We start from the raw sequence: 24,368 nt of genomic DNA, 5'->3' as shown, positions 1-24,368 counted from the left end.
TCTGGGGGGAGGCAATGACACTTGGGCCTAGTGCGAGGGGGCTTCATCAACACTCATGGTCTTCCATCCCCTCGAGTTACCTAGTGGCCATGCCCCAGTGTCCCCAACACTGTTAGTATTCCTATCAGTACTTGACCGACATTTTAGTACTAGTTAGTTTTTTTGGCAAGTGCACTGTGCAGAATAGGGGTTACTGTGGATCTCTAATGAAGCTAAAAGATCAGTTAATGCAAAACCATTGCAATACAGCCAAAAAAGAAAGAAATGCCAAGATTGCTCATGCCAATAAACGTGCTGGATGTGGCTGAAAAGCAGGAATTCTCACTGGATTCTCAAATAATATTAGGTTTCAGAGTAGCAGCCGTGTTAGTCTGTACTGGCAAAAAGAAAAGGAGGACTTGTGGCACCTTAGAGACTAACCAATTTATTTGAGCAATTTATTGGTTAGTCTCTAAGGTGCCACAAGTCCTCATTTTCTTTTTTCAAATAATATTGTGCATGCACTCTCTCCTACAAGTAACATTCCTGTATGTCTTATGCATGGTCTGTTGCATAACTTGTGTCAACACCAAATTTGTCACCCACTAAGATAAGCACCATTACAGCAACAAAATAACACCATCTCCTGAGCAACAGCAAGCCATAGCAAACCTACTTTTGCTAGACAATGTGAGTGTAGACACTGCATGGGTTTTTAATGCCTTTTTCCTGACTGCTCACTTTGAGCACACCTAGCAGCTCACCTTTGTGGCATGCATCTGACCATGCCAGCTCCATGCACTCTCAGACCGAGCTACTGGACGCAGGCCTGCCTGGAGCAGGCAAGATGCCATGGACCTCCTCACGTGGTGGGGAGGAAAGGCTGTGCAAGCATAGCTGGAGAAACAATCAACATCTAGGTGGAGATGGCACAGGGGATGCTGCAATGGGAACACACGAGATGGAACAGCAGTGCCACATAAAAGCAAAGGAACCTCACCAGACCTACCACAAGGTGAAAAGAAAGGAGTCAGAAATCAGATGTTGCCCCTCAGACGGGCAGCTTTTACAATGAAATGCATGCCATACTTGGCAATGGACACCCCCCTCGCCCCCCCCCAGCACCCTGCAGGCAACTGTAGACGCTTTTTGGAGGAACCCATTGTGGAGACTCCTGCTGTGGACAGTGAGGAGGAAGATGATGTGGCCAGGGACTCCAACCATGCTGCAAGCCAAGAACTATTGCAACTCTGCCAGAGTCGAGCTAATCTTGCCAGATTAGCAGACGTGCCCACTCATGAAGGGGAAGTGAGCTTGGGTAAGTGTGTAAATGCATTATTCCTTTCAGTGTGTGTGGGGGGGGTTTTGCTTTGTTTCCCTGAAACCTCATCTTTCTGTCCCTTCCCCACCCCCGAACAACCCTCCTCCTCATTTAAAAATTGCACCTATTCCATCCGCAAGCTTAGAGGAAAAAGGGTTTTGAGTTTGGTTTGCTGGTATAATGTCACAAAATAAAAGGCTAGGGAATAAATTCAGAGAGTAGTAGGAGAGTCCATTCACAGATCAGTGGCCTGTACTCAGGTAGAGGTGGAACAGAGGTAGTCAGCATCTGCTTTTAACTTCTTTTGCTTGTTGCACTAGGTGGTAGGGGCCATGCAGAGTAGTTTGCCTATCTGAATAGGAATGTTCCCATTGCCTTGAGAGCTCCATAGAGAACTCTCAAGATTTCTAAGACAGCAGTGTTTTGTGGTTTTTTTTTTTTTTTGGCACTGCAATGGAACACTTGCCCATGCCACTCTGCAATGGGTTAGGCTGGCACCATTGCAGAAAACAGGATAGTGGCATGTGGGCCTGGGGGCTACAGGACCCCAGCTAGAGTCTCTGTGCCTTTGCCACCCTCAGGACTGAGGGGCAAAAATCACCAGTGTCTGTGAAAATAATGCCTGTATTCACTGCACTTTCCCTCTACCCACACCCAGGAAAGGACATGGAACTGTTATAGCTTCCATATAACAGAACCCCCCCCCTCCCCTCCTCTCTGCTAGGCTGGACTCACCATGGTTTGAGCTGCAGAGCAGCACTGTAGCAAGAGGTTTCAAACCTAGTGACAAGTATTAAAATTATTTGTGGGAATAAGGGCATTTTGAGACTTATTTTCCTCTGTTCCCTCCTGACAGTCAGTCTAATAGTGCATCTGTCTAGTTTAATCAATAACTTCTGGCATGCTGGCCTTGAGTAGTGCTACCTCCATGCCTGCTGAATGCCTCGCCCTGACCGGGAGGAGAGAGGCAAGAACTAGGGAGGATTTGTTCTGTAAGATCTTCCCATACTCTGGCCTCAGACCAGGAGCATGGGGCTGGGAGGGCCATCTGAACTCATTCATAGAGAATGACTGAGAACAGGGGGAGTGGCTGCTGCAGGAGAGGCAGAAGGACTGAGAGGCACACTGGGAAATGCACCAGGGTGTAACAGGTTTACTCAGGCAACAAACTGAAATACTGCAGAGCTGCTTTGACCTACATACCCAAAGATCCTAGACTCAGGAGCCTTTCCAACATATTTCCTGGCGGGGGGGAGTGATGATGAGCTCCCTGGATCCCCCAGTCCATCATGTACTCCCTTTTCTCTGCAGTTGGCAGCCTTTGGGTAAGCTCCCTGTGGGCGACCACCAACAAACCAGGGGTTGGCTCCTGTTCTTCCCTTCACTGTGCAGGAGGCGAGGGTCTGGCTGAAACAAGGACCAGTCTCTGAGGTAGCCCCTAGAGTCAGCTCCAAGTGCTCAGGTCTGAATCTATTTCTCCTTTGTGGGATTTACCATCTTCCCAGGACATATTGCTTCACCATCGGTCAGGGCAGCTTCAGGAGGGGTGCATCTCAGGGCTGTCTTCTCAGCTGCCAGTAGTTCCTGGGAAGAACAACCCTCTTCCTGTCCTGTGGTAAGTTCCCCCCTTTTAAGCCCCAGCCCCTTCCCCTTCAGGCTGAGTAAGCCTTGCAGGTGCATCTCATTAACATGGAACAGGCCCAGGGGAGCTCATTAGCCTCCTCCTATCCCAAGGTGAGGGCGTGTCCCTTCACATCCCCCCCCCCCCAACTTGGCACTGCAGAGTCCACACCACTCCACACCAAACAGGAGAATAGCTACACATACACCGACTTATAAAAATCACAGGTCGCTGTGTGTGTGTGTGTACATATAACCTACAATACTATAGTAGGTTTTAATACATGGACATAAATGTTCACTGCTTGCTTCCATTTTCACTTGGGATTTTAAAGTGTGGTTCACCTGTTACAGGGCTGATAAAAGTTGTTTGTCTAACTGTGTGTCACACTTTAATTTTGTTCCCTACTTTGCACACAATCAAGTTCTATTTTTGGGAACTGGAGTCTGTAGTGCTTAGTGTCCTCTAATAGAGAATTCAGTAGTCCCCGAACTTTTCAGGGTCACACCTCCCCTATACCTGTCTGTGCCCCCCACCCTGGACCCATGGCCCCACTTGCAGCCCTGGCTTGGGGGGCACAGACAGGGTAAAGGGGGCCAAGGCTGGGGCCACACATGGGGGAGGGGGGCCAGGAAAGGGTCCCACCATGATCCAAGCTGGGGGGGGGGGCAGGACCAGGTGCAGAGCCCCAGCGGGGGCCGGAGCTGCAGGGCTAGAGCAAAGCTGGGGGCAAAGCAGGGCTGGGGAGCCCACTTACAGAATTCCACAGTGCAGGGGCAAATGATCACCAAGAATTGTTGCTTGATACCAATGTTCTAGAACTAAGGGCAGTTCATTATGTGTACCAACATTTTTAGTGACATTCAAAGCTGCCATGCCAGGGTAATGGTAGACAACAGGGCAGCGATGTACTGTATAAATCTGCTCCCCTTGCTAAGTCCCAGTCCTCATGCACAGAATCCTTAACTATGGAAGTGGTGCATTACCCATCACATAGAGATCCCTGTGGTCTACCTACCAGGCCTCCAGAACACAGTAGCAGTTGCCCTAAGCAGACTCTCTTCCATCAGCACCATGAGTGGGAGCTCAACCTGGCTGGTTTTTTTATTATTTTATTTTATTTTATTTTTGCACCAATATCTGCAAAGTTTGGGGCAGCCCCATAGCAAATTTCTTTGCAATCCTAGACAACACAATGGTAAATCTTCTGCTCCTGGAGGGACTTGACCTCAATTCCTTAGGGGATGCCCTTCTAGTCGCCTGGCCCAACAGCCTCCTCTATGCCTTCCCTCCAACTCCATTTATTCCCAAGACACTGATCAAATCTCAGCAGAAGGTGAGGGTCATTCTGATTTGAGGCAAGGAGGCACTGACAGGTGTGGTATTGGGAGATACTTCACTTTTCTTAAGAGCAGGAATCATTGATGTTTTCCATTAGACCTCCAGACACAGAACTCAGGCACCATGAACCCCCCCCCCCAAGTCCTATATCTGAACCTCAAGACCTGGCTCTTGGCTTTAGAGTTGGACTGCTCAGCAGAGCTCCACTTTGTACTTCTCAGCACTGCTTGGAAGTCTCCTAGAGTGGAGCACTCATAGTGACATATACTTGAAGAAGAAGGAGCGGTTACTTACCTTTCAGTAGAGCTCTTCAAGACGTTTTGTCCCTATGGGTGCTCCACCTCCCGCCCTCCCTCCCCTCTGCAGTGGAGTCTGCGACTCTGGAGTGACGGCGGGTTCCACTCCTCTCTGTGGCCTCGCTTTGGGGCACAAGGCTGCATGGTGCACAGGTGCAGACCTGCAGTCACTGCTAATTCAAATCTCCAAACAAGAGTGTGCAGGCACATGCATGTCCCATGGTAGAGCGCACACAGGGATAAAACACCCTGCAGAAGAACTCAAGTCACTGAAAGGTAAATACCCTCTCCTTAGGCACCTCAGTTAGTAATCTTACTTTCAAGTGCCTGAGCACCCAGCAGCTCCCGTTGACTTCAATGGGATTATTTGTGGCGTCAGGGTATCGCCCATTGGCCCTATCCTAGTTATTCTGCGCATAGTCTCCCTTTTAGCAAACTTCAGTATTATGGAAAAGTTACAACCAGCTCTGAATGGAAGCTTGTTTCATAACCTTCCTGTCCTCTTTACATGTCTGTGTTCTAAAACAGATGGCTGCCCTGCTATCGTGCCACTTGGGCTATGGAACTTGTATGCTGGTAGGAGAACCCCCTTCAGGATCACAGATCTCCTTTGACCCTATGCTGCTGTTCTCTGGGCGTCAATGGAAGGAGAGTTTGATTGGAGGTAAGGAGTTAAGCAGAAGTGCAGTCCTAGTGCTCGATGTACTTGTGAAATTCCGAGTCTGAATGTTCAGTCTTGATCTTGATCTCATGGTTATGCAAGAAAAAGGTCCTGCTGCAGGAGAACAGCCAGAGATGGAAATGCAACCTTCACAGAGGAGATGGAAGCTACAAGTTGCGTAGATATTGCATAGTAAGGAACAGGGTGGATAAAAATTCTATTTTAAAAAACTGGGTTTTTTCTTAATTTAAATAAAAATCCAGTTTATTAAAACAGATTTGAAATTGTAACACAAGTAAAATTTACACTCACTAAAATAAGCAGTACATGTTTTCTGCTGAAGTTTTAAAGAAAGCCAAACCACTGAATTGGTGGAGGTCACTGGCTAAGTACCTAAAACCAGAGTGTTGAACTACTAACCCATCTTTTGACAGCAGTAACCTCTTCAGGTGCAAGGATTCTACATGCTCCAGATCCATTTATTCAACTAGTTCAGTTCAATGACTAGTTGATTCAAAGTTAAATCAACTGGGAGTTGATAAAGTAGAAAAACTAAATTTCCTCTTTATGAATAAAAGCTAGTTGAGAGGATGAAATTCTGCTCCTTCTAAAATCTTGAAGGACATGGTGACTTGACAGAATCGCTTCAATTCATTAACTACAGATCTTATTTTAATCCATTTTAAATGAAAAATGTGTTTGGATAACTTTTTTTTTCTCATATACCCAGCACATTTAAGTAATACATTAAATGCTATATTTGCACACTTCTATTTGAATTAAAATTTTTCCATCCAAATAGAGCTTAACACTAATCACATTTCTTATTTACTATTTTTTTTTTACATTGTTCACCATCTAAGATGAAATTTAAAATTGAAGACTCAGTGTATGTTAAGCTAAATAGGTATAGCTGTTTACACTAAATTTGGTACTACTTTTGCTAAAGGTTACATTGAGTTGCAACAGAGTATCCACTTTTGTGACTTTTCCCAAAACAAATGAACAGAATTAAAATTTAGTATTTAAATCAGCAATTTTTAAATCGGTCCAGCCTGGTGCTACTCATTTCATGAGCAAGAATTCTGGAAATAAAACAAAGGGTCAAACTGAGTCCTCAAAGTCTGACTTCATTATAGCTCTTTAGTGTTTGTGGTGCTGCTCTGAGCACTGAATGCCAATGTGTCATTGTGTTTACAGTAACAATTCTGCTTCACATCCGCAGCTAAAGCAATCTTCATATTATGAACATGACTTTTCTTACCCATTCTGAGAAAATAAATCATGCATGTCACATTCTACTGATAAGCTTTTTTTTTTAAGGGTGGAAGTTGAAGGACTCTCTCCCTAAACTGGTGTCTGATTACATGAACAAGAAGTTTAACCCACACTTTGCCTTTTGATAAAATCAATGAAGGATTCAAACTGCTGTGGGCAGGGAAAAGGTGAGATTTTATTTATTCATCTAAATGATTTCTTGAGTCTGATATAGGAATTTCCAGAGATTCTACCATTTCTTGACCAGTTTTTGTAGAACATAAAGGCCACATGAGGTCAGGCCAAAGATCTACCTAGACCAGTATCCTGTCTTCTGTTCATTCCCTCTGGGGCACCTGGCATTGGCATTCAGAACAGGTAAAATCAAGTGATCCATCCCATCCATCTGGCTTGTGATAAGAGATGGATTCAAAATGGAAACTGATCCAGACAGTTTCCCACAAACTTTTCAAAATGTTTGTATCTGAAGCTTGTGTTGACCTGTATAAGGATTTAAAACAAGAACCCTGAATCTAGTCACTCCTGAAACTTGAAGAAACCCAAGATCGGGATCTGAACCTCATGACTAAGGTTCAATCTGTCATATAAAATAGACAGTGGCCTGTCACTGAGAATTCTGAGTGCTTGGAAACTGAATCAGGAAACTTAAGAGTCTAAATACTTAATTTAGGTGCCTAACTTTACGCACTTAAGTCTGAACATTTGGCAAGACAATACACATTATCCTTATTCGCTGGACAAGGGTTACTTCTGTCTCTGGTCAGTTTACGTGTTGCATAGCCAACAGAATGGAATTGTGAAAATAATTGAAGGAGAATGGGCTTGTTGTAATAAATATCCAATGTCTGCATATGGACAATTGTTCGTTCTGGATATATAGAGCATTATTTGTGTACCAAAGTCCATCTTGATGTGCATGGAGCATTGTTTGGCAAACAGGTTTGTTCTTCCATTTTTCATTTCAGTATTAACACATCCTATTTTAAGCCCCTGAATGATGAAACGCTGTACAGCTCACACCCCACTCTCCAGAATCCTCTGACTCCTTCCCATTAGTTAACACTTTAATTAGTGTTGTTGGGTTTTTGGTTTTTTTTTTACAATCTTTGCTTCTAGATCTGTATAAACCAGGCCTCTCTCAACCTGGAAACATCTGATGAGATTTAGGAGATTTAGTGTCAGAATTTAGGGAGCTGTGTGTGTGCCAACCTGCCAAAAGGTAGGTACCTCAGAGATTTTAATGGTGGAAACTTAGTAGCTGTCTAACCTTGTAGGTATCTGAACCAGGGTTTTGTGAAAGCCAGTGGCATCTAAATATTGGACTTGGGGACCTAACTGCCACTTTGAGTGCCTAAGTGGGCAAAGAGGAACATGGGGTGCTGGAAGGATGGGGTAGGAGACAGGATAGTGATAAGGAGAGGAGAATGGAAAGCAATTGAATTCCCCATCCTGGGCCTTAGGAAATGGATAATAGACACCTTTTTGTGTACCTAGCAACTATTTAAGGTCGCATTTTTGACCCCAAACTGTTCCCTTACAAACGAGGGGCACACAACTTTACTCTGAAGACTCAGCAATCGTAAGGCAAGTGAGAAACAATATGATTTATTGATGTGGTATCATGATTTTTAAGCCAATCACATTTTTAGTCTCCTGGTTTTTGGCAGATTGGGGTTGGCAATACTGGGCAGCTGATGAGTCATACGTTAACTGTCTTGATCCTAATAAATCAGTTTGGATTTCAGTGTCTCTCTTGAAGGTCACGGGGAGGGTGCCTTGATTTGTCGTCATTGCATTCTGTGGTGGAAATCTTTTGTTTGCTTATTTTGTTCAAGGGCAGTTCTCTTCCAATACCTAAATTCCTGAAACTCATTACTACAAGTCTGTAACAGCCAGCAACACTGCAAGGGGGAAAAACTTCTAATAAAAACCTCTCTAGTGTATGGGAGCAGAAGCAGCTAAAGCAGGGTCCTTTGGAAACCTTTCTAGAGTTTTGACTGGACTTTCTCTGCCCTGTGCTGACTGGCTGTTTGTTTCAATCCTCCATCTCTGTCTGTGGAAGCCTATGAGTGGGATAATGTCCCTTGAGAAACCATGAGAAATAGCTGCCAGTTGGGTCCAAATAATTAACAAATTAGGAGAAACAGGAGGCTTATGTGTGGGGTGGTGCTTTTGGAGGAGTTGGGTTCTTTACTTTTGCAAAATCCTGTTTTAAACAGGGTGTTCTTATGAGGAGTTTTTAGAGAGTAAAATCTCAGAGGCAGCATTGTTATCTATTGGCTTATCTTGTAACTGCTACCAGCTATAATGCTTCTTCCTAAACTCCTTGGCACTAGTCATGGTGGTAAGCATTATGCGCTGTACTGTTTGTAAAATCAGGCCCTATGTGTCTTAAACTTTGTGTGCAAAATAATTATCTTCAGGTGAGAGACCAGCTCACAACACATTCACAACACCTAGTATGAAAATGCAGCAGCTAGCAAGCTATTAGTTTGTTATAATTACAGCCCAACCAATGAAACTGTTTGATTTTTCTTGCTCCAAGTAAAATGGGAGGGGGGAGTTACCAAAGAGATAAATGTGCTCTTAATTACCCAGCCTCTTTGTTGCACTACTAATAAAATACTTGAAGTACTTTAAGCAAATAAAATACAAATTATTGTAACATCTGCTGTGTACTAATTGCTGTTTATGTAACACCTGCAGTTGGAAGGATAGGCATAGAGTTGGCCAACTTGCACATGGCTAAGGACAGCATTCTACGTCCCTTTTGTCTGTCTCGTTCTCCTGGGCTGGGTCAAGCCCCAGCCCAACTTAGAGCATGCTCAGGACTACTATAACTTATATTGGCAGATAATCACTTGGAGGCTGTTACATCAGCCAGTGATCCTAGACACACTTTGGCCACTTCCCGTACACCCTACCCATGATAATTTTACCATACCCCCTCACCTCCGCAATCTAATCAACCAGTCTAAGTTATAGCAGCCCTGAGGCTGCTATAAGGTGTGCTAGCAGCTGACTCAGCCCCTAGCAGCCCTAGGGATTGGGAGAGCACAAAGTGATACAGTTTTCCTGTCCATTAAGTATTGATTCGCTGATATACTCATACTCCATGGGAGTACAGCTTCCTGTACAAAGTTTTAAACAAGAACTACAAACAGCTATTACAAAAATCACCAGAATTAAGATTGCATTGTGAGAAGAGTGGAATATATGCATTCCATAGAAAGATGATTTGCAATCCATTACAATATCATCCTGTGGGGCAAGAATATTTGTGAAGTTGACTTTTTAAGTGAGGTCTGATATGATTCAGTGTAAGGATGTTCTCTGTGCCACAAGGTTCAAAAGTCTGAGCACAGGATCCAGAATAAAGCCCGTGGGTGCCTTCGGACAGTGTGATATACATAACCTTGATGAGAAAATATATTTACACAGCCCTGATCAGAGCATTGCTGTATCTTTTTCCAAATAGACAACTGTTACCATCCATCAGCGCTTTCTAAAAATAAATCCAAAGAGCGAACATGCAATGTTACTGCCACAGATGTCGCCATTGCAAAACTATTCATGGTGAAGAGGAGTGGGTAGACTGTGAAGGAAATGGGCCTATCTAGGGAAGCCTAGTCTATAAACTTCAGTGTTGTTGCTCTGAAAACTCTTAATCTAAACTGTACTTAAGGTAGAGAAACATTAATAGAATAGAAGATAGCTTTGATAATCAGAGGTAAGCCTTACTTGGTGAAATAAATGATTAATTCCCTAATTCTTTGCCAGTAAAAAGCCCAGAATGTTTTAAGAAATGGTGAGAGAATGAAATATGGAGAAGTGAAAATGTGGAAGAAAAAGATTTCAATAGTTCATATTAGGTCATTGATCACATACAGGGGACTTGAGGAACTTAGCTCATTTGTGCCCTTTAACCAATACCCCAAATGAGGTGGGGCCGAAACCACATCTGTAGAGTCATCTGTTAAATGCCATGTTTTCTGTAGTTTTAGAGCAGGTCTGGTGACATATATTATTACAGAATGATCAGTAAGAGAGGGGACTTGCCAGAATGACCAAAGGTCACACTCACCCACCTCGACCGAGATTGGACCAGAGTATGAGACTTGTGATCCCCTTTATTGCTTAGAACATCTCCCGGGAGGTATCATGGAACAAGCTAGAATCACAATATGGACTTGCATGGCCCAGCGGATGAGGGAGAATAGTACCTGTAAAAATGTGCCAGGGGGGTGCTAATTAATGTTGGGGGGGGGTCAGTGCTTGGGAGGGGTGCGGGCTTGACTGCCATGCAATGTACTGGTGAATGACAGATGAACAATGAATTGGGAGGTGAGAATCACAGTATGGGTTCACATAAGGAACTTACTTGAATTGCCGTACCTAACTTCACAGAAGAATAGTGTTTGCTCAGTAATGTATAATTGCTCCTGATTATGGTTTTAGCTTTATTATCTCAAATCATGATTGTTTGATATGATGCAGTGATACCAATAAACTTTCTTGATGACATAAAAGGCTTTATTTGTAAACATGCTAAAACGATCCAACCGTCACCCATTGCTAGGCAGGCCAGATGCCATTACGACACCCCCAAGCAAGCAACAGAAGAAAATTTCCAAAACAAAAGTGCAGGAAACACCGCAAACCCCCTACTGCTGCATGTCACCTGACCCCATGTTCTCCTTTCCCTGTTTTCTGCACACTGGGTCCTTGGGAAGGAGGCTGGAGGTAGCCACAGGAAAGAGGTTCCAGAAGGAAAGCTGTCTGAGCTTTAGTTGCCCTGCCCAGCTGCTCATAGGGTCTGAATGCATAGGCCACCCCAACATGGAGTTGACCAAGCAACTTCTGGACTGAAGATATGTTGCAGGGGGGCCAAGCCGTGGTGTGGGGAAGGCGGCAGGAGCTAGTGCTTTTCCAGCCATGACAGAGATGAGTTGCTGAAACAGTTCTCTTTGTTGAGCTCTGTCCTCTTCCTCCCTTAGCTGCCATTCCTGTTCCAGGAACTGCACTGCAAGTACCAGCTCCCTCGCTGAAACCCTGTCCTCCAGCTGTGCGGCGAGCCTCAGCCTTTCCTCCAGCCTCCAGCATGCCACTGCTCCAGTCTTACATCCCTCTGTTTCTGGTACTGGACCTGCTTGTCTGCTCTCTCCAGAACTTGGAGCATAACTTCATCATGGTAATGCTTCCTCTTGGAAAGGTCTGTGAAGGTACATTGAGCCAGGGCTCAAGTTCTGGATGTACAGCAGCCAGTGGAGGTGGGACAAGAAAGAGACGGAGTCAGAAACTTACCAAGCTCAGGGGCAACGTCTATCTCCTCGGGGTTTGCTGCAGGCTTGGCAGCAGGGTGTTCCTCAGGGTCCATGGGGGGGGGCATCAAACAGCTCTTCCCAGTACGGACCCAGAATTTGCTGTTTTTGATGCTGTTCCAGAAGTTGCTCTGGGACCAGTTTCAGAAACAGAGTCACTCAGCGCCTGCTGCTGGTTCCCACCAGTCCCCACGCTGGATTCCGATAGAGGACATAGACCAGGTCATCGTGCACCACAGTTGGCTCCGTGCCCGGCACCCAGCCAACTCCTCCTAAAACAAGAATGAGGTTTTTCAGTTACCCAAGGTGCGGTTCTCGTCTCTGGTCTTCTGGTACTCGCTATTGATCTGCTCCCTGCACTGGTCACTGCTCTGGAAGATTTATATGTTTAAAATATTCCCAAAATACTTTTTTTCACTCCAGTTTCACAAGGAGGAAATATGACTGTATGTAAATATCTGGAAAAAAATCTTTTTGAAAAACCAGTTCACCAAAGCCATTCTTAAAATATATTTCATGACTACGTTATAATTCCTACTCCATCTGTGAAAATACCATTTTTGTACTACATTTGTGATGATCTTGTGTTGACCCCCCAACTCAAAATAAATTATTGTAATTAGAACCAATCACTACAATAAAAGTGGCAGACTTGTTAATTAACAGACTGTACATTTTAAATTCTGCATATTGGGCCAAATCTGGAGGCCAGGTTATTCAGCCTTGAGGGGCATATGTTCAGCATCAGGCTGTGTAAGTTCTTTGCACTCTGGGTATGCTGAATAAAATCAGTGGAGGGGTAATACACTCACTCTCTGGGCTGGAATCTATCTGCTACAAAGTCTCCAGGATTTTGTACCCTGGAGACTTATCCTCCAGGACTCACACTAAGAACAACAGCTTGTCTCACATAGACCAGTAGCTGTCCATTTACATGATAAGTTGCTCACACCCCCGCTGGGATAGATTCAGATCAGTGGAAATGAGGTATTAACTCTCTGAGCCATCTAGTCCCTTTTGATAAAGTAGTTTACAATAAAGCATTTCATTAAAGTACTTTTTTCTCTCAGTACCTATTCCATTCCATTTCACCTCCATATTCTCTTTTGAATACATACATGCTTTAATTATTAAACATCTCACTCTGGTACTATCCCACAGGGACAAGAGGCAGCCATCAGTCGCTAATGCCAAAATTTGCCTTTCTTGTGCTTACCTTGCCTCACTCCCAGTGTTGAAGCCTATTCTGTGCTGTACTGATCAGGCCAGAAGACAGGATCTTTAACTTGGATTGTGGAATTTACTCATGGCCTTCTATTACTGTACATCAGTAAACTTTTTTTCTTTTTTTTTTTTTTAAAGCAATGAGATCTGCTTCCTTAACACAGATAATACAGCTAGAGGAAATTGTTAAATATGTGTAAATACAGTACTTTTTTGTCCAAAATGAATGCTTAAAGAAAACTAAAATATGCTACAGCAAAAAGCCCGGTCGTTGACACTGTGTTTTTGCTTGGCCACGTTATGGTGATCAGATTGACTGTGTCCACATATCTCTTAAGCCAATGTCGACATGTCAGTTGCACAACAGTACTGTCTAGCTTTATTTTACCTTTTTTATGGTCAACAGTGCCTCACAATGAATGGAGCTGCCCTGCGCTCTAATTAACTAGCCACACTCACTTCTACAGAGCAATGTCTAGAGAAGAATACATAGCTAACCATGCAGGGGATCACACTTATCCCAGGTCTCCTCAGACACATCCATTTGTTGCCTATATCTGACCCACCTTTTACCCTTCAGTTAGAGGAGTAGGAATGTGGGTGGTTTGGGACTTACGTTTATCTACCTTTGCTCACCCTGGTGCTGAGGCACAAAAACTATCGTACGTATTGTATAAGAGCTAACAGGACCAAGACCAGCATGTGTTTTTAAGTGTCTATTTCACTTATGTTTTTATATAGCACCAATCACCAGGGTATCTAAGACTTGAAATTAATTCAGGCAGAATCAGAGATTCACGTCGCAAACTCTTGAGCTCAGAGATATCATAGAGTGTTTTCCTGGTGCACTATGATCCACTGAATTAGGTAACGCTATTTTATTAATATATCATTTTCTTATACAATGCCTGATTCTGGTTTCAGTTACACTGATGTAAAATGGGAGTAATTTCACTGAAGTTAATGGAGTTACACTATTGTAAAAACGGTGAGAGATCAGAATTAGGCCCATAATACTTAATCCCTTGTTCCCCCTTTTCTGTAATTTTTCATAACAATATACGGAAGAGCGCATTAAAAAGGCAATTGCTTATTGTTAATGTGATGATAATGCAGAAGGCATATTGTTCAGCTATGATGTCTATTCTGGGAAACGTTAGCTGTAACTACGAGAAGAATGACAAAGAACATTGTCTAAAATGTATTTCCTGCACAGATATTTAGCTTCTGCTTCAGCTAAAGCAAGTCACAGTTATTAGGATGGACAATGCATAAGGAAATGTTGAAATAAGACTGTATTTGAAAGTCATAAGGAAATCCATGGAAAGTATAAAGCTATACTGCATGTAGGACCAGCCGTGTAAGAGAGACAGTAAGGATTAAAGGGTGGATTCTGCAAGGCACTGTGCCTCCCTCAGTGCTGCCGCCTAAACAGGCCCATTTGGGGAACCAAAGACAGAGAGACAGCAACCCACCCACAAGGAAACTAACAAACGTGCATCTTCTAAAAAGCAAGAGTGCCATTTAGGGCATTACATAATCACTTGTTCCCTGCAGTGACCTAAAACACTTCACAACAAACTCATCCATATCCTCAAAGTGGTGGCATTTTGCACATGTAACTCAGACAGAATTCTTCCAGAATTAGAGTCAGTAAGCCTGGTGAAGTTCACTATTCCACTGCCCTAAAAAGACCCATGCAAGACGACACTGTGGCACAGTGGGGTTCTGTACAGACACAGGGCTCCTGCCCCATGGTTTTCTTTACTGGACTGGGACCCATAAATTTATTTTTGCTTTGCCTTTACTTGTGAGTATAAAAGGGGGATTTCCTAATGACATCCTTTTTTTCTCCTCATTTCCTTTCCCCTCCATTAAGTTTTACAACTGTGAGATTAACATTTTACAAAGGGAAAGAGAAAGAGAAGCCTAGCAACCAGTAAGTAAGTCAGCAGAGATGTATTATATATAGTTTTTCTATTAGCAATCATCGCAGTTTTATTTTTTATGAATAATCCCATTGCACCTACAAGTTTACTGCAAATGTGTTTCTTTCAGGTAATATTGTTTAAAGATGAATAAAGCCACAATGAAAAGGGAAAATCCTGAGAAAACAGTAAAAAAGCTATTTGAGTTTTATGTCAGGCAATCGACACCAAAATTAACTTCTGAAGGACGGGGACAGCAACTATTATAAGGGTTGCTGAGCAGCAGGTAGTTTACAAAATTGAACTTGTGCCCATGAAGTCTTATGGTTTATTTCTTTGGGACCAGTGTAAGAGCAGTTGGTGACCAGCTGTGGTCTAGTGGTTCTCTCCTGGATCTGGAACAGAGATTCCTCTAACTTGTAGAAAAATCAGGGTGGTAGCTTAACTTGCTATATTGCAGTGCACCCAGGAGGATTTTTATTTTACAAAACTACAAGGAATATAATATCGCATTAGAAATAAACCCAAGCCATTGTTCTGGATCTGGATTCTAGTTCACAGCTTAAAAAAAAACCAAAACAACCTCTCTCGTTAATGGTCTGAAACCTATCAACCTGAATATTGCCAGTTTGAATTTGGATCTGGATTTCATACCCCAGAGTTCTGCAGTGTTCAGCTCTGGGTGCTTGATATGGCCTGTTTTGGAAATAGGAAGTCACAGACTCTGCACTTGGGCTGGATTATACAGTGCGGGTGACAGGATATCATACTGTAAACTCCTGGTTAGGGACTCTACAGTACCTTTCAGGGTAGGTGTAGGATTTTTGTTATTGTTATGAAACTATTATAGGTGCTCTCTGTACTTGGCTTGAATTTTCATAAGTTTCCTTTTAATTCTACTGCGGGATAGTTTTCTCCCAGAAAACGGAGCAAGAAATACTATTAATTAGTATAATTTATTTCTTTTATAATACACTTAGAGGCCACAACTAAGATCAGGAGCCCATTTGTGCTCGGTGCTTTACACGAACCTAATAAGCACACCCACTATCACAGTAACTTTGAAATACAAGATGAGAAACGTATACTGAGACCATGGTACACTCTGAATTTGTTAAACCTTGCAGTGTATGGTTGCTATGTAGTTAGGAGAGATTACTCATGTATTATGTATGTTTCAGAACTTCACAGATGTCATTTGCAAGCTATTCTTACATTTCCTGTTAAATATTATATCGGAGATGTATTTGAAATCATATTTCCATGATACAATGGTATCAGTTTTCTCATTATTTGCCACTTTAGGCAAGGTTTATTGTCTCTATTAGTTCTAGATATGAAGGGACAAATGTGAAGTCACACTATTTAATGACAGATAAGCAGAACATCTTAAAAACAATCCTTACTATAAAAGATTGAAAACAATTGCTTAAAATCAAACTGCAGCCAATTTATTGTATGAAATAAACCTAGCAACATATTCTGCATGAATGCGAAAGAAAAGAAAAGAAAAGAAAAGAAAAGAAAAGAAAAGAAAAGAAAGAAAGAAAGAAAGAAAGAAAGAAAGAAAGAAAGAAAGAAAGAAAGAAAGAAAGAAAGAAAGAAAGAAAGAAAGAAAGAAAGAACAAGAAGCCATGAGCTGAGAATAGGTTCCCTCCTATTAAGCGATCATAAACTTTATTCTGATTATAAATCTGGCCCCAGTTCTCCTTTCATTGAAGTCAATGGCAAAATGGAGCCCTTAATTAATAAAGCAATGCTTACCCATCAAAGAAAGAAAGAAAGAACAAGAAACCATGAGCTGAGAATAGGTTCCCTCCTATTAAGCGATCATAAACTTTATTCTGATTATAAATCTGGCCCCAGTTCTCCTTTCATTGAAGTCAATGGCAAAATGGAGCCCTTAATTAATAAAGTAATGCTTACCCATCCTCCCATCCAGAAACTTGGGGTACTGTACAACATTATTAAAATATTTGTCTCTAGCTGCATCTGGGTAATAAATAATCCTTTGCTCTTTTAGAGCATCTTCCATCTAAGAATCTCAAAATGCTTTACAAAAACTAATTAAATAAGTCTCACAAGGCATCTCTTTGAAGCTGATATGTAGGTAGGTAAATATTATTAGCTCATCTAATTTAACAGTTGGGAACCTGAAGTTCGGAGATATTTATGCTTGACCAAAGTCATACAGGAAGTCCGTAGCTGAGCCTGGAATCGCATCCAGCTCTTCTGGCTCCCAGACTTCTGTCTTAACAGCAAGACCATCCTGCCTCCCCAAGAACTCACTTAGGTTTGAATCCTACAGCTACTGAATCCTACACATCTGGAGTACTGTGTCCAGTTTTGGGCCCCACACTTCAAGAAGGATGTGGATAAATTGGAGAGAGTCCAGCGAAGGGCAACAAAAACGATTAGGGGTCTGGAACACATGAGTTATGAGGAGAGGCTGAGGGAGCTGGGATTGTTTAGCCTGCAGAAGAGAAGAATGAGGGGGGATTTGATAGCTGCTTTCAACTACCTGAAAGGGGGTTCCAAAGAGGATGGCTCTAGACTGTTCTCAATGGTAGCAGATGACAGAACGAGGAGTAATGGTCTCAAGTTGCAGTGGGGGAGGTTTAGATTGGATATTAGGAAAAACTTTTTCACTAAGAGGGTGGTGAAACACTGGAATGCGTTACCTAGGGAGGTGGTAGAATCTCCTTCCTTAGAGGTTTTTAAGGTCAGGCTTGACAAAGCCCTGGCTGGGATGATTTAACTGGGAATTGGTCCTGCTTCGAGCAGGGGGTTGGACTAGATGACCTTCTGGGGTCCCTTCCAACCCTGATATTCTATGATTCTATGAGCAGTACTGTACTTAAAGTTAAGCACATGATTAAGCTGGATCAGGACCAGATGCTCAGCCTCTTGCGGGATCAAGCTCCTATTGGTTTAGTTGTTAGTAAATAGTGACGTTGTAAGAACATGAAAAAATGGTGTCCACGCAGCTGACAGAGATTGCCTATCAGAATTAGTTAATACCCATTCTTACAGAGTAATTCTCACAACTTGCTAGAAGAAATCATTTTTAAAATATACAATATCATCTGATGATATGAAGGGACAACAGCTCAGGCACCAAAATATGGCATGGAGTGGGAAAGAATCAGTTACTCACTTCTCGTAACTGTTGTTCTCCAGTTGTGTTGCACATGTCCATTATACTAGGTGAGCATGCACTTCATGCATCAGTACTGGAAAGATTTCCCTAGCTGTACCCTAGACTCAGAGGCATCCCTCATGCTCCAAGCTGAGAATATGAAGGGTGGAGACATCCCACCCATCCTTCAATTCCTGCCTACCAGAATCTTAGATGATAGACTCCCTTGTGCTGGGGACGGAAGGCAGGTCGTGTAATGCAGTGGTTCTCAAACAGGGGTATGTTTCCCCTGGGGATACAAGGAGGCCTTCTAGGGGATACATCAACTCATCTAGATATTTCCCTAGTTTTACAACAGGCTACATAAAAAGCACTAGCAAAGTCAGTACAAACTAAAATGTCGTACAGACAATGACTTGTTTATACTGCTCTGTAGACTATACACTGAAATGTAAGTACAATATTTATATTCCAATTGATTTATTTTATAATTATATGGTAAAATTGAGAAAGTGAGCAACGTTTCAGTAATAGTGGGCTGTGACACTTTTGTATTTTTATGTCTGATTTTGTAAACATGTCGTTTTTTAAGTGAAGTGAAACTTGGGGTATGCAAGACAAATCAGATTCCTGAAAGGGGCACAGCAAAGTGGAAAGGTTGAGAGCCACTGGTGTAATGGACTTACGCAACACATTTTGAAGAACAGCTGTTACAAGAAGTGAGTAACCATTTCTTCTTCCTCGAGTGACTGCATATATCTATTATATTAGGTGACTCCCAGCCTGTTTTCGATGGAGGTAGAGATAGAAGCCTCATCAGACGGTAGGGTTGCCAACTTTCTACTTGCACAAAACCGAACACCCTTGCCCCGCCCCTCCTCTGAGGCCACGCTCCTGCCCTGCTCCTTCTCCAAGGCTCCGCCCCTTCTCTGAGGCCCCGCCCCTGCTCACTCCATTCCCCCTCCCTCTGTCGCTCGCTCTTCCCACTCTCACTCATTTTCACTGGACTGGGGCAGGGGGTTGGAGTGCAGGAGGGGGTGAGGGCTCCAGCTGTGGGTGCGGGCTCTGGGGTGGGGCCAAAAATTAGGAGTTCAGGACGCGGGAGATTGGCTCCAGGCTGAGGCAGTGGGTTGGGATGAGGGAGGGGGTGAGGACTCCAGCTGGGAGTGTGGGCTCTGGGATGGGGCCAGGGATGAATGGTTTGCAGCCCAAAAGGGGGCTCCAGGCTGGGGGGTGGAGCTGAAGAGTTTGGAGTATGAGAGGGGGCTCTGGGCTGAGGCAGGGGGTTGGGTTGTGGGAGGGGGTATGGCTTCCAGGGTGGGGCCAGAAATGAGGGGTTCAGGGTGCAGGAGGGGGCTCCAGGCTGGGGCAGGTGGTTGGGGTGCAGGCGGGAGGTAAGGGCTCTGGCTGGGGATGCAGGCTCTGGTGTGGGGCAGGGGATGAGGGATTTGGGGTGCAGGGAGGTGCTCTGGCCTGGTACCAAGGGGTTCAGAGGGTGGGAGGTGGATTAGATCTGGGGCAGGGGTTGGGGCACGGGATGGGGTCAGGAGTGCAGGCTCCGAGCAGCGCTTACTTCAGGCAGCTCCCGGAAGCAGCGGCATATCCCCCCTCCAGTTACTACATGGAGGCGTGGCCAGGTGGCTCTGCATGCTGCCCCGTCCGCAGGCACCACGCCCGCATCTCCCATTGGCTGCAGTTCCCAGTCAATGGGAGCTGCAGAGCCGGCGCTTGGGGCTGGGGCAGTGTGCAGTGCCCCCTGAGTGCCCCTACTTGTAGGAGCTGGAGGCGGGACATGCCACTGCTTCCGGGAACCATGCAGCACCATGGCAGGTAGGGAGCCTGCCTTAGCCCTGCTGCGCCGCTGACTAGACTTTTAACAGCCTGGTCAGCGATGATGACCGGAACCACCAGGGTCCCTTTTCAACTGGGCGTTCTGGTTGAAAACCAGACACCTGGCAACCCTATCAGAGAGGGACTGCAGGTCTGCTTTCCCCACACCCACGTCTTCCCTTGATGCAGTAATAACTGAAAGAAAAGAGGGCCTAAGGGACTCAAATATGTACCACTAACTAGAGCTAGGCTGACAACTAGCTAGAAAGGCAAGTTCACAGGAGGAATGAGCTGAAGCACATTATGTGCTGACCACCAAGCATTGATAGTGGGAAGGAACTGAAGGATGGGCAGGGGCAGCTCTGCCCTTGATAGACTTACTTGGGAGCACGAGGGACATCAGGGCACAGCATGGCTGCCCCTACATGTACTGCTGGGGAGAACTCTCTGGCCCCGGTGCACAAGGTGCGGACGCACCTAGTGTAATGGACATATCCAATCGCTCAAAGAAGAATAGACATATACATCAGTAGGGCCACTTTCACCTTACCTGTGTTCAGACCCTTATTTCCCCTTGCAGAAGCCGTTGTGATCTTTCTGCTGCCTAATATCACTTAAGTTTTGTTTTTGCACAATAAGGATCCTATTCCTGCTTTCCTTGTGCACCCCAAACTTTCACTGAGGGCCGTTGGAATCTGAGGCTTGCAATAAAAAGCAGGGTCGAGACCCTTGTTTGGGAAAAGAAATCCTAAGTGGTATTAAGTATTTTTTAAGTCAATGTGAGTTTTGGGTATGCCAAAAAAACCCAACAGGTTAGTGGACAAAGGAAGCAGTTGGTATAAACTGCTTCCTTATGCGCTAGAATGAGGCCCTGATTTGGCTGAAATCTCTAGAGCCTACTACATTATTGGAAAATAAATAATTATTAATAATACAGAACAGAGGGGATTATGCTTTCTGCCTAGAAGCTGCTTGGAGCATTCCCCATTATTAATAGTATTCTCAATACAGATTTCTCCTGAGAAACACAAACTGTGTAGAACTATATAAAATCATGACAGGTGTGGAGAAAGTAAAGAAGGAAGTGTTATTTACTACTTCTCATAATACAAGAAGTATTGTATTCTCATAATACAAGAACTGTGAGTCACCAAATGAAATTAATAGGCAGCAGGTTTAAAATAAACAAAGGGAAGTATTTCTTCACACAATGCACAGTCAACCTGTGGAAATCTTTGCCAGAGGATGTTGTGAAGGCCAAGACTATAACAGGGTTCAAAAAAAAGAACTAGATAAGTTCATGGAGGAGAGGTCCACCAATGGCTATTAGCCAGGATGGGCAGGTATGGTGTCCATAGACTCTGTTTGCCAGGAGCTGGGAATGGGCGACCGGGGATGGATCACTTGATGACTACCTATTCTGCTCATTCCCTCTGGGGCACGTGGCATTGGCCACTGCCGGAAGACAGGATACTGGGCTAGATGGACCTTTGGTCTGACCCAGTATGGCCGTTCTTATGTTCTGTGATGTTGTGACCCAACTCCAGTTACTAACCAACTCTTTGAACATTATAGGGATTTTTAAAAAGTCATAAATTTCTTTGACATTAATCTGCAATGTCAAACACGCTGTGAGAAGCCTTCAAGGCAATGATTAAGGCCCCACATAACACTTTTTGCTTCTGATTCACTCTAGTAACACAAACACAACATAATGGTAATATCAAAAAAAACAAGTTTCACAATAGGAAATCCAAGGTATGATCTACTTATCGCCAATTGTACACAAGATCGAACCAAAAAAAAAAAAAAAAAAGCTTCAGTGGAGAGATACTAAAGGCTGTTGCTCAAGGCAAAACAAAGGAACTATGGATGGAGAGATAAGAATAGCCAATTACATGTCTGACTATGACAAGGGAAACAGCACATGCTATTTTAGTCATAAAAACAATAAGGTAATACAATAATGCAGAATGCCATTTAAATAAATAAATCTCTTTACACCGAAAGACCTAGTCTATTCACACTATTCCAATACTACCCTCAAAATATAAATCTTTCTCATGTAGTCTTAGCACACACTGCCAAGAGGTGCACAAAAACATCAAATCTTTTTGAAAATTAAAAATTTCCCCAGAAATCTTACTGAAAATGAAATTTTGCAAGTCAACAAGCCTTCCAGCCTAGCAAAACCACTAGAGCAGACAGTTTATCAGCAGGTTTGTTACAACCTATGTGCACAATAGATAAACCAACCTTTACTTATGTTCAAATAAATTGGTTAGTCTCTAAGGTGTCACAAGTCCTCCTTTTCTTTTTGCGAATACAGACTAACACGGTTGCTACTCTGAAACCAGCCTTTACTGCAACTGCTTAATTAGATTCAAAGCAAATTAGCACTATCTTTGTTCCAGAACCTGACTTCTATTTCTGTACTAACAAACCCAAATAAGGACCTCACATATTAACTCATTTAAGTTCATAATATTCATAATATTCAGAACTGACATAAGAAGTTTAATGAGACTATTCGTGACACATATAAAAGGACATGCACATCTTTGTAAATCTGGCCCCTCAGGCTACGGGAGGCAATGTATTTGCAGGGACAGAGCAAGGGAGGAAGCCAAGACTCCCCAGTTCTTTCACTGGCTTCACTACAAGCTTTCTGTGTGACCTTGGCAAAGTCACTTAACATCCTTGTCTTTTCCCCCCACTATCTGGAAAATGGGTATAATACTAAAAGACTGTAGACTAGCCCTAAGCCAATTTAACCCCAATTATCACTGTCTACATATTAGAGAGACAAGGTGGGTGAGGTAATATCTTTTATTGGACCAACTTCTGTTGATGAATGAGACTAGATTTTGAACTACACAGAGCTCTTCCTCACCAACAAAAGTTGGTCCAATAAAAGATATTACCTCACCCACCACATCTCTCTAATATCCTGTGACCAACATGTCTACAACAATACATTCTACATATGAGACTCTGAAACAAACTAACTAGCATCTCTTTATTCATTATCATATTAATGTATCTATTATTTGTATTCTAGATCAGGATGCCATTGTGTTAGGTGCTGTACATACATAGAATAAAAGTAAAAGCCCCACAGAAAGAGATAGACCTGCTCTGAAGAGCTTACTTTGCATTGTTAATCCCTGAATTTGAAAGCCCTTTACAAATGCTAAAAAGGGTGTTTTGTAAAGGGCTTTGAGATTCTCTGCTGAAAGGAGCTAAACAAATGCAGAGTATTATCATCAATAATAAAAGGTTACCACTAAGTTTGTTGAAGTCCAAAATGTAGGTTTTGGCAGTTAGAACTTCTTGGTGTATAAATGTCAAGGCTACAGGATCCAGCCCTGCTCCCATAAACTTCAATGAGAATAGGCTTGAGCCCAAACTCTCTTTCAATTAAGTCTGTACTGCGTAAATAAATCTGACTCGCTAAGTGTGTCATTAATCAAATCAATCCAGGTGACAAGTTAAAATCTATGTGGTAATTTCAGTAAAATTTGTATTGCTAGCTCTATATACAGTACAGATGACAGAGACTAAAAGAAATAATTCAAATTATTGACTTTAAAGTGAGGTGTACAACTTCACTTTACTAGTAGAGCTCCCATTGGTATTACATATTTAAGAAATTCAATGAATTGTCAGTGAGGGATTCTTTTAACACTGGATATTTGCATAATGACTACTTTTTGGAATGTTAATAGGAGATCACTTCAGAATTATTTATAAGCTCACGAAAGCTCACGCTCAAATAAATTGGTTAGTCTCTAAGGTGCCACAAGTCCTCCTTTTCTTTTTGCGAATACAGACTAACACGGCTGCTACTCTGAAACCTGTCATTATAAGAGTGGGTCTCCTGTATTAAAACAGTCTCCCAGAGTTTCACATTACTTTTAACTTATTTTTAGCAGTTTTGCTTTCACCAGCTGCAAAGTAAAGCACCAGTATATTTATCTCAAAGATCTTGTTGCCAAGCACTCTTCCCTTTCACCAGCTGCACATATATACCAAGAGGAGGCTTTCCCTTATGGACTGATCCTGCTCCCTTCAAAGTCAACAAATAATACTAAATATATCTGTGTCCTGCCATCACCAGGCAAGTCAACACAGTCCAAGCCAAGTGAAGATATATCTCTGTTCCCGTTGCTTCATATGCAGCATGAACAGCACCTTTAATATTCTGCTAGGCCATAGAAATGTATATGGGATTAATAGAAGTTCATTGCTAGTTTACCGTGGAGTTAGAAACAGTCGATTTTGTGAGCTAGAATATTTAATATTGCTCAACTAAAGCAAACAAAAGGTGGAGGAAATCATGGGAAGTACAGGGTAGGTACTGAAGTACTGAAAGGGGAGGAGAAGAGTATTGAAAAGGGAGGAGTGCTGAGGTAGGAGGGGAAAGGGG

At 43.1% G+C, this 24,368-nt stretch overlaps 1 protein-coding gene across 1 annotated transcript; it reads left to right on the top strand.

Moving 5' to 3' along the window:
- The first annotated feature begins 633 nt into the window (after positions 1 to 633).
- On the top strand, positions 634 to 12,645 carry LOC140910256 (uncharacterized). The gene is made up of 5 exons (XM_073340772.1): positions 634 to 1,297; positions 2,806 to 2,915; positions 5,087 to 5,222; positions 6,543 to 6,664; positions 11,495 to 12,645. Exons 1-4 carry the CDS (start codon positions 1,021 to 1,023, stop codon positions 6,620 to 6,622), a joined length of 603 nt encoding a protein of 200 aa, XP_073196873.1. The 5' UTR covers positions 634 to 1,020; the 3' UTR covers positions 6,623 to 6,664; positions 11,495 to 12,645.
- Positions 12,646 to 24,368: the final 11,723 nt, after the last annotated feature.

This window comes from Lepidochelys kempii, chromosome 4 (genome assembly GCF_965140265.1).
Source record: "Lepidochelys kempii isolate rLepKem1 chromosome 4, rLepKem1.hap2, whole genome shotgun sequence".
NCBI classification, from domain to species: Eukaryota; Metazoa; Chordata; order Testudines; family Cheloniidae; genus Lepidochelys; species Lepidochelys kempii.
Note: the sequence above shows the minus strand (reverse complement) of the source record. Positions and strands in the feature narration are given on the sequence as shown.

What these genes read in the sequence shown, in the direction of transcription:
- LOC140910256 (XM_073340772.1), top strand. Translation starts at nt 1,021, where the DNA reads ATGTTGCCCCTCAGACGGGCAGCTTTTACAATGAAATGCATGCCATAC. An exon ending in AACCCTCTTCCTGTCCTGTG is followed by an intron (nt 2,916 to 5,086) that starts GTAAGTTCCCCC and finishes GTTCTAAAACAG; the next exon opens with ATGGCTGCCCTGCTATCGTG. An exon ending in GAAGGAGAGTTTGATTGGAG is followed by an intron (nt 5,223 to 6,542) that starts GTAAGGAGTTAA and finishes TTTTTTTTTAAG; the next exon opens with GGTGGAAGTTGAAGGACTCT.